The sequence below is a fragment of the Pseudopodoces humilis genome, chromosome 2 (genome assembly GCF_049639895.1).
Source record: "Pseudopodoces humilis isolate 2021_Gansu_Grassland_sample_001 chromosome 2, ASM4963989v1, whole genome shotgun sequence".
Lineage (NCBI taxonomy): Eukaryota > Metazoa > Chordata > Aves > Passeriformes > Paridae > Pseudopodoces > Pseudopodoces humilis.
The window spans coordinates 16,588,397-16,604,944 of record NC_142201.1 but is presented as its reverse complement, the minus strand read 5'-3'; the positions used below and the strand labels follow the sequence as shown (position 1 = coordinate 16,604,944).

At 40.2% G+C, this 16,548-nt stretch overlaps 1 protein-coding gene across 6 annotated transcripts in view; it reads right to left on the bottom strand.

Moving 5' to 3' along the window:
* The window catches only part of AP1S2 (adaptor related protein complex 1 subunit sigma 2), a 30,924-nt gene extending 18,536 nt beyond the window's left edge, over positions 1–12,388 (bottom strand). For 4 of the 6 annotated variants that reach the window (XM_005516659.3, XM_014248966.2, XM_088051759.1 and 1 more), the window contains exons 1-4: positions 12,224–12,388; positions 11,070–11,248; positions 3,782–3,890; positions 2,774–2,911 (exon numbers count right to left, since the gene is read on the bottom strand). In XM_005516659.3, the coding sequence (XP_005516716.1) occupies positions 2,774–2,911; positions 3,782–3,890; positions 11,070–11,248 (426 nt within the window). In that variant the 5' untranslated portion in view covers positions 12,224–12,388. Of the gene's footprint in view, positions 1–2,355; positions 2,389–2,773; positions 2,912–3,781; positions 3,891–11,069; positions 11,249–12,223 lie in introns of those variants that run through there. The other 2 variants (XM_088051760.1, XM_005516658.3) reach the window with 2 other exon arrangements.
* Between the last annotated feature and the right edge of the window lie 4,160 nt (positions 12,389–16,548).

Below are 16,548 nucleotides of genomic sequence, written 5' to 3'. Positions count from 1 at the left end.
TACCTTTTACTACCTCTCATGTGGGTACCACTACATTGCTGACTGACTGTTGATAAGCTATCAGGTGGTAATAAATATGGGGGAGGGGATAGGGAATGAATACTTGAACTAAGTACATTCCTGAAGAACTAACAGGAATGTGAAAGTGGGAGGGGTTAACAAGTTAGTGTGTTTCAATCCCACAAACTAGCAGTTAGTAAAGGGACCTCATAGCAGCAAGAGTTTTACGACAAACTGAAGTAGGTGCTCAGACACAGAAGTACATCCTGGAAAACTTCCACAGAAAATACAAGTATGCAAGGCTATTAAGAACTAATTCACTACTCAGCAATTTGTGCCTTAGAGTATTTCCTCTTAACATTACACAAACAGTCAATGTATCTGTTATGATTTTCTTTTGTAGAAGTGTTCTGTACAGTTCCTCATCTTTAAGGCAGTTCATACAGAAATGCATGTAGCATTATTAATTAGTAATGCTGTATAACGTTGTATTCCATTAATAATATTGTGTATTCAGCTACGTATGTGTGTGTGTGTATATATGTACATATATACAAGTTTGGCAGTTTGAATATTCAGGGACAAATAAAAATAATCACTTTGTTGCCCATAATTAAAATCTGACATGGTCAAAAACAAACACACCACAACCCGGATAGAAATATGTTTTGCATTTGGAATCACACTATGTTTCAGTCTGGTAGTTTTGAAGTATTCTGGGAAGCAGATATTAACTCTAAGTAACAAAAATTATCCATATGTCAGAAACTTATTTTAACAACTCTCTTCCTCAAACCCAGCATTTACATAGTAAAAGTTGATACAAAACCCAACTTCCAAAGAAAAGAGTCCAAATTTATTAGAAGCTCAATTTAAATATGAACCCAGACTTTTCAAGGGTTTATAAACTAAAATGCTTATTTAGGGAGTACCTTTATACCTAACCAACACTCATGTCAATATAACTAAGAATGAAAAACATAAAAGCCTGCCATAGGACTCCAGTGGTGCAGTGATAAACTGATACATTTCAAGTTAATCACAATTATTTAATAAACACTGACAACTGAAAATTTCCTAAAGACGGGGAAAGAATAATCAGAGTAAAACAATCAGGGCTAGGGAAAAGTCTCACATTGAAAAAGTGGTATTTCCCTTTGTGTAAGATTTTTAACTTGAAGATATATTAATGTGAAATTATATTCTCTGTAAAAAGAGAATGTTCGTAGCTTAGAAAGAAAAATAGTAATCAATTCCTAGGAATAAAACACATTATTTCTTTAGAACAGCCCTAGAAAATAGTGAAAATAAAATTCAAAAACAGTAACAATAAGAATACAGTTATTCTGCTTTATGCACAATTGACTATATTTGCAGGAGACAAATTGGAATATATAACTAATCTGTTATATCTGTTTTCATATAAAGCGCAAAAGATTTTAAGAGAATAAACATTATTTTTCTCCTGTCTTTGTAAACTGCAACAGGACTTTGGTTAAGGTAATTTCTACAAAGAGTAAAGGACAACTTGAATTGAACCAGAACACAAGAAGTAAATAAGTGTATGTATTTCCTTCCTAGAAAAATAGGGTAGCAAATCTGTGTGTAATGGCTGACCTTGTTCATGATAAGAACTTTAATGTGCAGTGGATCTGCCTGTACTCTGAAAGGATTACAAAAACAGCAACCAGGGTAAAGAACACCACGTGTTTCCCCATCCTACTAATATTATATCCAACAAAAGACTATCAAGTGGAGCACAGAAGGCTTGTAAGAGAATTTAAAAATTAATTCATAGGAGAAAATAACAAATTGATGATTCACACAGGGGGGAAAAGAGAGCAGCTTGGATCTATATAGAATCTAGGCAGTAAACATCAGTACACTTTAAAAAAAAAAAAAGGTGAACCATCCATGTTAAACCATATGTTCCACTGACTTACACACAGGACTGATGATTCCCCCAGTACACCAGAATTTTTTATTCCCATTTAGATATTCAAGGACCTTAACAGTGTACATTTCAGTAAGAAGAAAAACCAAACAAAATCAAATAAACCCAAAATAACCAGCATAGGATGGAGAAATATGGAGAAATGACATGAAGTTTTTCTATACCATTGAACCCCTTCACATCAAATGTTTTTTAAAAAAATGGTAGACATGCAATCTGCCGTTCTTCAACAATAACAGCAAATTAACAAAAGCATTCAAAGTAAAAAAAAAAAAAAATGTTCTTATACTTTATTCTCTATGTTTCTATGGCACTACTATTACTGCTTTGTCAGCTTGGAAATGTTCCACAGTAAGCAGCCTATAGCAGAAAAGCAGGTCTAAGAACTAATTAGAACTATACCTGAACGAGTCTCAAAGAAGAGAGTCTAGCTTCTGGATTTCAGCAATGAAACAGTAAAGAAGTGAACATGCATCAGGTATGACAAAAAAACTAATGGTTAATAAATAAAAAGAAGGAATGAAAGACATGAACAACACTAAGTTAAATTATCTTGACCTACAATTATCCAAGTATAAACACAAAACAGCCACTTGCATTTACTAGCAGAACACAAAGTCACAATAGGTTACAACATATACATGCCAAACCAAACAAAAACAGCAGCTAACACCATCCTATTTCACACTTAGGATGACTAGCTAAAACTACATACTAAGCATGCTAAAAAATACCTCCTAGAAGCTTAGAGGAACAGGAGGTTTTTGAGTCACAGCCTACCATGCTGACACTTTGGCCAGAGAAGTTGTATTTGCTTACCTCCTGCAAAAGATCTGCTTGTTCGATGGCTTTAAGAACATTTTTCTTGGAAGTCTCCTGAACTTCCCCTCCTAAAAGGAACTCATCCAGAATGAAGTAGGCTTTTTCAAAATTGAAGATGATATCAAGTTCACATACCTAAAAAGAACATCAAGCATTATTGCAAAGTGGGAGGATACTCTCACTTGATGTATATCTTCTCACAAAATTTCACTTGCTCACAGCTTAACCAAACTTTACCAAATCAAGCCTAAAGCTTGTAAGGACTGGGACAACAATAAAATCACACCTTGGAAAAAAAAAAAAAATTATATTTTTTTGCTTGAGTTAAAAACAGCTACAGCAACCTCTGAAAAAAGCTTTCACTGTTAAAAAGGCTTCAAATCACAGCAGTCTGTAAGACAGCTATTCAAGATGCAAGAGAATATTCCCTATAAAAGTTATCTTGTTGCCTGCAGTATGCAATCTTACAGAAAGATATGAAAACAAATAATCTCAAATTTCTCATTCAGTCTGTGTATTTCATAGTCAGAAGAACTACGAAGAAAGGCAGAACGAGAACCAGTTTTTCTAGGAGAGCTCATGTACATTACTACAGATGTTTGTGTTTGCTGTAAGCAGATGTCTCTTTCCTTACCATTCCTGCCACTTCACAACCAATTGCCTCCTCTGGAAGCAAGTAAGAAGTGCTTCTGTAAGAAGTGCTCACACTAGAGCAGTGCCAGGGAGAAGAAAAGCTTCTCGCTAAGAGTAAGGTTTTATCTGACCCCAAGTAAGATTACTATGAAATGAAACAAATACGGGTAATTAACACCAGATTGATAACAATTCTTCTCCAAATCAAGAATTAAATATTGTATTTTAATAGAGGCAACCATCAGTTTAGTTTGGCCAAGCAAGCCACACGAAATATATTAAATGCACCTTTTCAATTACTAGTTGGTTATGTTCCTGTAAAAGTGCTGTGGGCATAAAACAAAACTACAAAGTACAGAGAAACTAACTCACACTGCCAAAATACTTGTCAAGAAGTTCTACATAGCGATGAATTATTTCCAGAGTTATTAGTTCATTGTCCTGATCTTCAATAGCACAGCAGAAATAGAGGCTTGCATATCTGTAATAACAAAATAATACTGATGTTAGCATACAAGCATAAGCAAAATGAACGCACTTGAGCAGTAGCATGTTCTCAGCAGTCCTTCATACTCAAGTTCAGCATATTGGTAATCCAAATCACAACCAACCAAGTCCTACCAAAGAATGGCTGAAAGACCAGAAGAGACACACATGTACAAGCTGACAGAACTGAAACAGCCAAAGAGGCAGTTGGAAAACTAAATCTATTTTATTTTGTGGCATAATGGGAGAGTTCTGAGGTGAGATACTTTCTCTTCTCTCTGTAACATCCATACACCAGTATATTAATCAACTGATCCAGTGTTAAACTTTCATCATGTAAGCTATAAATAGATATTAACAACCACAGAAAATGCCTCAAAAAAGATAAACTGAATTAGGAATTCAAGTTTAGTCTTTATAGAGAATTAAAAAAATGCAAAGAACTCCAACACCAATATCATCTACCCCAATTACCACTAAGTCAACAACTCAATCCCTACTAACTGTCCCGGCATCAGACTGATGAGAGGCTATCAAACAGTTGGTTTATAGCAATCCACTTCCATCTTGGAAGACAGGAAAGTTGTCACTTCAGATATGATCAAGTTCCACTTTAACAAAAAGACCATCCAATTCTACTGTGCTCTATCATACATTTGTTCAAGTCATGTTTAAAGAGAGCTGATTAAAAAAAAAAAAAACAAAGCAGGAATGAAAGCTGAAAACCTCATTTAGTCTTTTCAAACATGTCAAAACCATATGCCTTTCAGTCTCACATGGCACAAATCAGATTTCAAGTACCACCTGTTGTAACTGCTAATTTACATGAACCAGAAACAGCTTTTGTTTGCCTCTTTAGAGGAGACAACTGGCCACATTAAGCACTCCTGAGTAGCCAGCCCTACTGAAAAAGAAGTCATTCAGATGTGAATGCCTAAGGTACATAGTTGTTTCCCATAGAGAGAAATCCATGAATCTTTTAAACATTACACAGATTTTATCAGCTGGGACTTGTCAGACTTTTTGGCTAGAAGTTGTGAAAAATCCTTGCTGTATTTTCAGCTGTGTTGAAATTTGTCTCCTAGACACCTATCCAGTACCATTTATGATCTAAAAACGTCCCCCCTTCTCCCACTCTACTCCAAATCAAATTGCTACTGCTTCAACATGAAAGATTAATCGGAATAGCTTTTATACAAAAATCTTTAAACTACTCTAAAATATTGCTGCCTATCCTACCACAAAACATGATGGCAGAAGAGAGGAAGACACATCTACTGAAGGACACCTTCATTCCCTCTCATCTATTCACCATGGGGATTCATCAGCTCATCAGAAGTCCTATCTGAGCACAGTTCTTTTGATTTTACATTGCTCTGTTTATGCCTCACTAATTTTTCAAGGACATTTACAGTCATTGTAGTAGCTTGCAATATTGAATCGGTATTAGGAGCCTAAACTATTTTTACAAGTATTGGAAAGAAATATTATAAAGAAAAGAACGCGCTTTCATACCTACTGAGAACTTGTAAGTCAAGCTCCACACTATCATATTTCATTGTAGCAAAAAAGAGCATTGACACATTATTTGACATTTACACTAATCACCAGCACTCAGGCCAAATCCATCTAAACAAAGCCTTTCATCACCTTCAGATGAGCAGCACTGATTATGATGAAGTGCAGTTATACTGTTTCCTTACAATGCTTAAACACAAGTTGAACCGTGTACCAGCAGACCTTATCAAATCAAATTTGACTCAAATTCTACCCACATGGGACAGTCCCTCTCTGCTCCCCTAGTACTTAAGAGTCTCTCTTGATGCACAAACTATCTTATGGAAAAGGAAGGGGGGACGGGAAAGAGGGAGACCAATATAAAATACTTTCTGAGAAAATGGTCTGCTCTCAGTGTCCTCATTTAAAAGATAACATAACATACTTTCAACAGATCATATTTGGCAGCTAGTGAGCAGACTGCACATTCAAGCTCTGCCAACTGCAGTTCTAGAGAAATAAGACCAAGAAACAAAAACCACTCAGTGGTACCAAACAGAGGCCTGGGTATCTATTATTATATGCAGAGAATATTTGGGTATTTATTTTTTAAGTAGCAACCATGACTAATGGATCACTACTCAACAAAAGAAAACAAATGAAGATTTAATAAGCCTAAATGGCAAATGGCAGAAGAGTATAAACAAGTCATACCAAAGGGCATAAGCATACTACAAAGAATGTTTCAGATCCAAAATCTCAAAGGCATTATTTTAATTTTTTTTCCCCTGCAGGAAGGGCTTCAGAAAAGAAGTGTTCACTTATAATGCACAACAGACACTGGAAGTTTTGCCAAGTGTAGAAGTTTACATGAACAGTATCCACACAAAGACAAGTAGATTACTCAGGCTCAAAAAGATTTCTGCTCTGTGGAAACAGCTTCTTCCTAATGAGCCTGACAAACCTTTCAGATGCACCCAATGTAAAGGCAAACCCTGATAGAAAGGTACATACCCAAAAGTAAATAAAGTGCAGTCTATAAGAAACATTCTGCCTTTTTTATTCCTGTTGCTGTCCGGATATTTTTTATCTCACTAAATATTATTAAAATAATCTTCAGACTCAACTGCTTACCCTCATTTAGAAAAATATTTTATAATAAATATCCTCCAGTTATCAGAAAGGGGACCAAAACCAGAGAGACTAAAAACTGTTTGGACAAAATCACCTGAAAATGTATTATAGGATTAAAGAACAAAAAGGTAACACAGCGGGTATAAATACTTATGCAAATTCCTGCCTTCAGACAGATGGCCTCTGGATTTTTTTTTGATAGGAAACAAATCCATGCATCTTCTCCTCAAGAGCTGCAGTAACTCAGCAGTGGGAAGGCTCAAAACAGGAAGGCAATGTTTCTGTAGTTCTCTTCTACTCTTCCAGCCAGGTTCAGTAATTCTGCTGGAGAGATCAGGTCACTGTGGGCAGAGCACAACTTGCAAACCCTACCAGTACAGTGGTGCTCTCCTAGATGAGAGAACACGTGCTTGAAGTCATCCCTGGAAGTTTGTCAGCAGGTAGGCCTGCAAACAAGCCGTGAGTCTGCCAGCACCTAAGTCACTGTGCATGTAGATCCTAAACTGCGGAAGTTTAAAGCTTACAAAGTTTGTTGCAAGCAGAACTGAACTAAATAACAAGAAGGCAGACAAGTGCTTAATGAGCCCAAGAATCTGTGGTTTGCTGATACCTGACCCAACGGAAATTGGAATCACCAATAAGCTGTGTCTGGCAAAAGGTTTTTTTCTTGTCCCACAACGTTACACATTTCTTTAATAAAAGATGAACTTCTGAGGCTCCAGGACAGAGTCTACTAAAGTGAAGCACTTTTCCAGTTTCTAATTTCAGCAAGCCTATAGCCCCCAGCAGTTTCAAAATGAACAAGAATTTGATACTGCTAATTCTCAAAGAAAAAGCTCTTGCTTCTTCATACTGAGGTCCTCCTAATGCCACACAAGCTAGAACCCTGTACAAAAATCTGATCTAATTAAAATTATCAAGCCCAAGTATCTAATTCACTGTAATCATTGTATTCAGCCAGTTTTACAAAGCTACCTAATCAACACCACAGTAATACTTTTTAAGAGGTACAACTGGCTGCTAAGTTATACGTAAGGAAAAAGAGGGATGATGCCAAGCTGGGCCACTGGCCACATGGCTGTACCTTCAGTTCACAATACTTTAAGAGGCACAATACCTGCACAATGGGCTCTTCCACTGCTTCTTTCAGTGGAGGGAGGGTAGAAAGTTTTAAAACTTGTTCTGTTGTAAGTCTTTAACATAACCTCAGATTATGCTTATGTTGTGCAAACGCAAAAGATAACTGCCACATCAAGAGCAGCAAAAGCTATGGTAGTTTCATAATATCACATTCCAAATACAGTTCCACACTGACACATAAAAGCAAAGCCACAAATTAATTCCTTAATCAAATAAGTAACTAACAATAACTAAGTCCCATGAATGCAGTTAGCTAAATGCTAACAAAATAAAATCTATATAAAGTAAGTTCTTCTCCAAGTTCTGATTTTGACTGCAATATACTACACAATGAAAATAACTCATATTGCCAGAACACAAAATAGAGAAGAAGTCTTCAAAGAAAAAAAAAAATCACATCCTAAGTTCCATCTTTAGCAAAATTATAAATTTTAACATTTAACACATTTTTTCTGCCACAGGGGGAAAGCTGCATGAACTTCCACCCTATATGCTCCAAAACCACTGTTACTTTTTAAATGACAAAATGTGAAGAGCAAACACATAAGCTGTGTTTAAGTTTCTAATCAGCTGTCTGCAGATGACTCCCCCTCTATTTTCATAAAGTACAATTGTTGTTGGCTTCCCATATTTAATTTTTTATTTTCCCAGCAAGTCACTTCAAATCTCTATTCTTCTTGAAGTTAGAAGCTCACATTCTCTTTTTAGTTTTTCAGGCTGATAGACACCAGAAGTTTATCTTCCAAAACAGCTACAGAATACATATAAGCCAATTCATGCACCATGACAAAAGCTGGGAACCTTTCCGTCTGTGTTTTGTAGTGCTGAAAGAAAAAAACTTTACAAGGCAATGACTGAGCCTATGTTGCAACCATTATAAATGCTGCATGTATGAAACCAGAGGAAAATAAAAGCAACATCAACTACATTTAGATTAATTTTAAGATCTATTTCCTTGAAGATTCAGGAAACATCCTATAAAGATTAAATGCTACAGAGTTAAGGAGGCTAATCAAAATAGTCCAACATTGTTAATAACTGTTAAGTATCATAAGGGAGCTAAACGTACTGTCTTGCCAACTTCTGCATTTGAGTTCATTCTGTTCCTGCAAAAAGGTATGATGAGACCCCTGAATATACTGAATATACTTCTGATACTGTCAATCATTCTTTGAGCTGCAATATCTTTCATATTCATAATATTTCATATTCATAATATTGAGGTTCAGTTCTCCTACATGTGAACAACAAACACAAAAACAGCAAAAACAAAAAACAGCACTTAAATTCCAATAATTTAAGACTCAACAATAGGCACATATTTTATAACTTATATTAAAAAATATTTGCACCAGCAGGTTCAGATCCTTCTCTGCAATAGATCAGACAAGAACAAATCTTAGCAGAGATCCTCTACAGATGCTTAAGAGGAATTGGGAGCACCTTTTGCAATTTCACAAGCCACAGAGTTCCTTCTGGTGTATTTCTCTTTTAGACACTAGCCTTTCAGCTACAAAAAGTCACCCTTTACAAAGAAACCATAGTAGTTGGTGCTCATCATCCTTGATTATGGTGCAATGATGGGAACAAGTCCTACAGACCTAAGAGCTATCAGTGTTACCAGATACAGACGTTTAAACTATCACCTCTAATACCTAGTCCTTCTGGTGATGCTTCAGACAAAAAAAAGTTGAGATGTTCATTAGCTTGATACAAGCTCATCTTTAGCAGTTTCGTAGGCTCTCTGTGCCAGACTGGTCTGCAGAGAGTGAAATAAGCTACTGCAGTCAGCTGTGCACACCAGCAGTCCAGCAGACAGACTGCAGTATTTAGACCATTTTTAGCCCAAGGTAGACATCTCCCAGCAAATTTCTTCATTCTCCTTGACCACAGGACCCACAACACACCACTGAAATGCAACAGCACCACAACGTTCAGCAATTCACAATCCCACCCAAATTTCCACCAGCTCCCTAGACACAAAAGGACATGGCAAGTAGTTGTTAACAGCAACAAACAGGGAGGGAAAGCAGCTGTATGGAATCATCCCCAGAGCAGCTACTGCCGTTCAAGCCTGGGTAAGGAAGGAAACATACTGGCCTACTAATGCCTCATTTTTCTGATTTAGTGTCCCATGAATGCCCAGCTGAAAAGGTACTTGCAGGCATTAATACAGAAGGAAGCACAGCAAGTGTTTGAGCAAACTTGTCCACATACACATTCAAGGAGTTTTGTTAGGAAATCGAGAGGCAGAAGAAACTCTGTATGCTATCAGCACAGCCTCATGCATTGTGCCTCCTCTTTCCTCCTCACGCTGAAGAACTACATGCATTAGGCAGACCAGCAATACTCACATGCATGTCTTTACACAAACCAATGTATATATGAGAGCAGCACTTAAAACATCTAAACATATTTAATACTACCCATTTGTTATCCTGGAAAAGAGTTACAAACTCCTCATTTCTCGTCCAGTCCTTTCTGTCCTATCTACAGGGAATACAAAAAATATTTACTGTGGGGCACAAACTATCTACCATCTCCATGAGAAAACAGGAATGCATCAACCTTCTCAGGTTTACAACTAACTAGGGAAGAGAGATAACTCAAGCCTTTTCTATCACCACCTTTAGCTGGAAGAGATGCAGCCTACCACATCAGGAGGAGGATTACTGTTATTTCTGGAGAAGAATTATGGTCACACCACTACACTGTGATACATTCTAAAGATCAGCACAAAGCTAAAAAATGCTTGCCAAATACTCCTAGAAAGGTTAGGAAACAACTGGAAAATGAAATTATTGTGAAGAAAATTATACATTACTTCCACCGAAAGAAAGCTGGTCATGATGTTTTCAATTATGAAAAATCCCTTTTGGTACTTACAGGAAAAAAAATCAAAAACACAAAACAAACAAAAAACAACCAAACAAAAAACAACAACAACAAAAAATCACCAAATACTTCAAAAAATTACTTCCTTATTTCTATGAGCCTTTAAAAGCAAGTTACATTTTCAGGTGATTTTTGAAGCCACTGCTTGAGGTAAATATTTATAAAATTTTTATCACTTACTAAATCTGAAATGTGTACCAATATGAAGCATGTATGTACTGTGTGAACCTAAACAGAGTACCAAGAAGTACTGCCACTCCTTATGAAAATAAGAGGAAAGCTCATTTCTTCAGTACATTTCTAAATGCATGAGTGATTTTCCACACATGAATAACTCCTGCTTGGTTATCAAATTAGATTCAAGGGAAAAGTCAGTCTTCTCTGTAACCAGCAGAGGGAAGGGAAAAAAAAAACAACAACAAAACAAAAACAACCTTCATTATTTTCTTGCTACTTAATACACGGTTTGTAATGTATGGTAATTACGAGGTTAGTGAGACAGAACCACCTTTTGTAGACAATCTTCAGGTCTCTCCATTCCAGAAAGCTGCACATTTTCGGTTTGCGGGCTAATACTGTTTGAACAAGTTCCCTTGTGATTTTCTTCTTTTCTTTGTCAGATAATGGGACATACCACTTCTGGAGTCTCAGTTTCCCCTGGCGACTAAAAAGCAACATAAACTGCATCTGTTGAATTGAAAGGAGGGGAAAAAAGAAAAGCATTAATCTCAGTCTCCGAGTTTCGAAAAGATCTCTGAGAAAAAACAAATAGGAAGCAAGACGGACATCCAAAACCTATACTACATTATGTATTTCTATAGCACTGGCAGATGTTACACAAGATTTGGAAGTAGCAGTGATACAAAGGATTCTGCTGAGCAAGGTCAGTCAAGCCAAAGGCAGAAGAAAGCGCACACAAGTTTCAGAAAGCGGTGTCAGAACCATCGGCTAGCGAGCGAATATACCCCAATTTCAGACCAGCCACGTCCAGCACCAGTATGGTTTATTTGCGTTTTCTACCCAAAATGACAGAAAATCAGCACAGCAGACTCTTCCAATACCCAACCTCATTTCCAATTCAGCGAATTAGAGCCTTACAGGAGCAATTTGCACTTAAAATCTTTCTGAAAAGCCTCGGAATACTTTAAAAGGCATCAGACCTCCCAGCGGAGAGTCCTACGGCACAGAAAAGCCCAGTCTTTTCCCACGTTACACAAAAGGCGAGATGAAGTGCTTTCCCTGCGGTCCTATGTTCCAGGTCTCGCTTCCTCTAAAGGAGTGATGTTGCAATTATATTTTAAGAGGAACTTGCCGGGCTGTGTTTTCCAGCAGCTGTAACATTAAATGAAACGGCTTGGGCTTTTTTCTTTTGCCTTTTCGCTCGAAGTTGTATAGGGCTGAGGAAGTTTCCCAGGCAATATGACAGACATGAAATACGATGCGAAAGCCCAGCCTGGTCCCGGGTGACAAGCGTGACCAGCGCCAGCCGCGACGAGCGGCGGCCGCGCCCGCAGCGACTCCGCGGTGCCAGGGCGCGGACAGAGCCCCGCAGCCGCCCAACATCCCGCCTCGCCTCCCCACCGGCCCCAGCACCGCCCCGGCTCCCCCCTCGCGGAGCGGGCGGCTCGAGAGACGAGCCCGGCTCCGCGCGGCTGTGCTCACCGTGCCCGGGAGATAGCGGAGCTGAGGCGGAGAAGAAGGCACCGCTGCCCAGACCGGCACCAACGGTGCTGCCGCCGCTGCCGCCGAGCGGGACTGAGGGAGGGGTCGGGAGGGGACGGGAGATGCCGCCGCCGCGAGCGCGCGCGCGCCTCAACGGCCGCCCCCCTCGGGCAGGTCAGGGGCGGGGCCGGGACCGAGAAGGGGCGGGGCCGGGCTGGAGAGGGCGGGGCCTGAGCGCCTCCGAACAAAACTTTATCAGCTGCCGCGGAGGGGGGACACGAGCCAGCTCGGCCGTCACCCAATCGGAGAGCTCAGCGCGCGGGAGACAGGGAGGAGCGAAGCGGTTCTGGACCAATGGGAGGCAGGAAAGGGCGGGGAAGGCGGAGCTGGTGATGGCGGCAGGAGGGGCTGGAGCAAGAGGCGGGGTTTAGAGGCCCTAATCCGCGTGGCCCGAATTGCGATAGGGCAATGGCTTGCGCGGTAACAGCCAACCAGACGGCGCGGTGCAGATAGCGGTCCGTGAGTAGCCAATGGGCTGGGGCGGCACGGAGCCGGGGAAATGACATCAGTCAATCAGGCGCCCGGAGACTGAGGCTCCTCCCCCGACCCCGCCAGCTCCGAGCCGGGAGGGAGTAAGGGAGGGGCGGCCGAGCCGCGCATGCGCCGCGCGGTGTTTGCTTCCAGCACGTGCGCGCCAAGGGGGCGGGGAGGGAGGGGGGCGGAGGCTGAGGGGGCGCAGGCTGAGGGGGTGGGCGCTGAGGGGGTGCGCGCCGGGCGGGAGCGGCTGGGCTGCCTGTGAGGGAACCCAGCCTGTGGGAAAATTGTCCTTCTGAGGGGACCCAGCCTGTGAGGGAATTGTCCTTCTGAGGGGACCCAGCCTGTGAGGGAATTGTCCTTCTGAGGGGACCCAGCCTGTGAGGGAATTGTCCTTCTGAGGGGACCCAGCCTATAAGGGAATTATCCTTCTGAGGGGATTGAGTCTGTGAAGGGATTGTCCTTCTAAAGAGACCGACCCCTGTGAGGGGATTGTCCCTACAATGGGGAGTTTTTCCCTTAAAGTCACCCTGATTACGAGCTGCAATTAGATTGGCAGGACCAGCCGCCGACGCGGACTTAGCGGCGTTGTGTTACATTAATGCTTGGTTTTAAAATTATCATTCATGTGCATCTACAGAGACTGCGTGCTGAAACAGATCGGATTGGGGGTTTGGTTGGTTGGCTGGTTTTGGTTTTGTTGTGGATTGGTTTGGTATTAAAATTCTAATGGAGATGGGCTGAAAACACATTAGTTAGTTGAAAGAAGCAGAGCGGTGTTTCTGCAAGCCGTAGTCGGAGAACCTAATTGTAAAAAAAGTGTTTCAAACACCTAAAGCTCTCAGCATCGTCGCTGCTCACCACCACCCCCCAGCAGTAAATGAACAGCAAAGCTGACCGGGCTGATCCGATAATGGTGAGACAGTGACCGGCAGAACCCGGGAGAGGGTCGTGCTCCCAAAGCGGCTCTCCGTCAGGAGCAGCTCACAGCGCCTCAGGATGTGTCACGCTTTTATTACTTTCTATTATTGACACTTTAAATTAGCGCCCATTCTTCTGACTACGAAACGGTTATGGCAGCAGAAACTGGGGCTGGAGATGCTTTTGTGAAAAAATGTGCATGGTCTGAAAGAAAAGCCAATTTTCTGGCATTTCAAGGAATGCTATATAAATTGTACTTGAGGAAAACTGCAGATATATTCCTGATTTTATAGAAGAGGTTGTAATTGTAAGAATGAAGTGTCATGGGGACAAGGAGGCGTTTGTGCAACCAAGCTGAATGGATCAGGCAATTGCAGTATTAGAGGTCATGTAGAAAATGAGAGCTGCTGTTGTAGGGGCTTGTTCCTGTCACATTCAATGTTCGTTGCTGTCCCGTTCTTATGTTAACCTGCCTTTCATCAAGCACAGGAAGAGTTGTGCTTGGATCTGTTACCTCAGAGAGTCTGCTCTTACACCAGGGTGTTACTTTGTCCTCAGCAGTTGCCAAGCTTTGCAGTTCTGCTTCTTTCCTGTGAGGTTATTCCATGGTCTAAAATTCCTTGTTTTCCAGAAAACTTTCATAAACAATCTCTTTCCTAATCAGCACTTTTCTCATTGAATTCAGCATCATGTATTTGGTGATTCTCTGAGTGCATGTACACATCAGGGGCTTTGAGACCTCCTAAATCATAATTTGAGCCAGCAACCAACTTTTATTTCTCTTCATTTGTGCAACTTCCAGTTTATTAGCATCGTTATGGTAACAGGAGCTCCAGAATGAATTTCTGAAGGAGTTACACCAGACCTGTGTTATGATTTGTCACTTCCCAGCTCAGTGCAATATTTCTGCATATGGATCAAACCACACATTTTGCAAATACATAGTTGATTGAAATCTACCCACCCAGATGGTTCAAGAAATGTCTGTGTTTTGATGGCATAATGTCTCAAAGCTTCAGCTTCAGATTTATTTTTTTTCTTTTTCAATCCTGGTTGGTTTCTTTGTTTGTTTGTTTTGGTTTGTGGTTTTTTGCCAGATTTTACTGCTCATTTACAGTTTATAATTTCATACAGTGATACAAGGGCAATTGTTCCACTACTTTTCTCCCTTCTCTCTTTTACTTGGCTGGATTTCTTCAGACTGTAACCGGGAGTTTTTTCATTACGTCTCCTGGGCAGAATCACTCTGCTGTATGCAGTTCCAGGTGCTCTGATAAGGCATGTGAGACCAGTGCTACATGGTGGAAGCACTGGTGGAAACTGTAGCCAGGTCCAACTTGGCAGAAGCTTTCTGTCTTCCAGAGTCTGTCCTGCCTCCTCATCTCTGCTGGGATTGCCACTCATACGATCATTCCTAAACTAATTTCTCTCAAAATGACCCTGCTTATTTTAAGCAGTTTAAGGTGTGATTCCATGTCATGAGTTTCAGATCATCTGAACTCTCTCCTTCCATTCCCACCTCCATGTTCCCACCTCTTTTCCTGTGCTGGCATTTTGCCACATCTTGTATTGCCAACAAAGGCTGGTTTTGGCTGTACAGGTGACTGGGGGAGTTGGCTTCAGGACTGAGCACCTGTGTCAGGGGACAATGACAGAAGTAATGCTGTCCCTTCTGTTTGTACCACTTCTTTCAGGAGCTTCAGAAGACTTGCTGTTCACTTTTTTTCAGTGTTACAATTTGCACTAATTGTCCCTCTTAATACCAAATCCATCATTTGTTTCTGTATGAAATTATCCTGTCACTTACCCATTGAACTAGCAATGTACTGAACTAGTGCTAATTATCAAATTGATAAAGATATATATGATGATTACAACAATAATATGTCTTTGAGTATTCCACAAACCCGTGACAGTGCAGATGTCAATGCAGTCTAATTTTAGACTTGACACAGTGAGTCTTCTGTTCATTAGCTTTTGTTCATTGTTTTATATCCAGCTTGATGATAATCCCCTGATTTATTTTGGATGGATTTTTTGTTAGCTGCTATAATTGTAGAATCCTTTGTATAGTTGTAGAATCCTTTATATTCCATTTTAGATGTAAGGCAAGTCTTTGGGGGATATGTTCATTGACCAGAAGACATTTGGGGTCCTTAGCCAGGATTTTGCTTTGTAAGTTATTTCCAGCATGACTTGAGATACAGAAGAGAAGTGCCTGGAGCTGGAGAGAGAATCAGGAAGGAAGGTTACATCAAACAAGATCAAATTTGCTTGGATTTGACTGGTATGGTTTATGTCAATTTCAGTGGGTTTGTTTGTTTGCTTTTAGTTAATTAGACTATAGTTGTTTTGACTAGAATAGTGGGTCTTATACATAAATTAATAAGGCCAACCTCCTGGCATTTGGCACTTCATGCATGTTGTTATTGCCAAATCTGAAGCTCATAAAATGATTCTGTTGTGTTTTCACTCTCAGCCAAAATGATGGGTAACATGAACTTTATAACATGAACTTTATAACATGAACTATTCATTAATTACAATGGAAAATTTGCTTACAAAATTTTAACAGCTTTTCTTTTCTTCACACAGTATTTAGTAAAGGAAGGGTTTGCTCCTGCCTCCTTTTCAGCCATCTCAGCACCCTACAAAAGAGGGCAACATACTTTTAGAGTACATGCTGTGTTTTTGCAGTCCTCTGCTGAAGTAGGGCATTGATGCGTAAGACTCATTTTACTTTTAATTTATCTTCTTGATGCCCAATATCAGGCTACATTTCCATTGACTGAATAACTATGGAGTCATTATGAAGGCAATAAGAACTGAGTTACTACCCTTGGAAGTGATTAGTGCTGGATTTTTGCCTC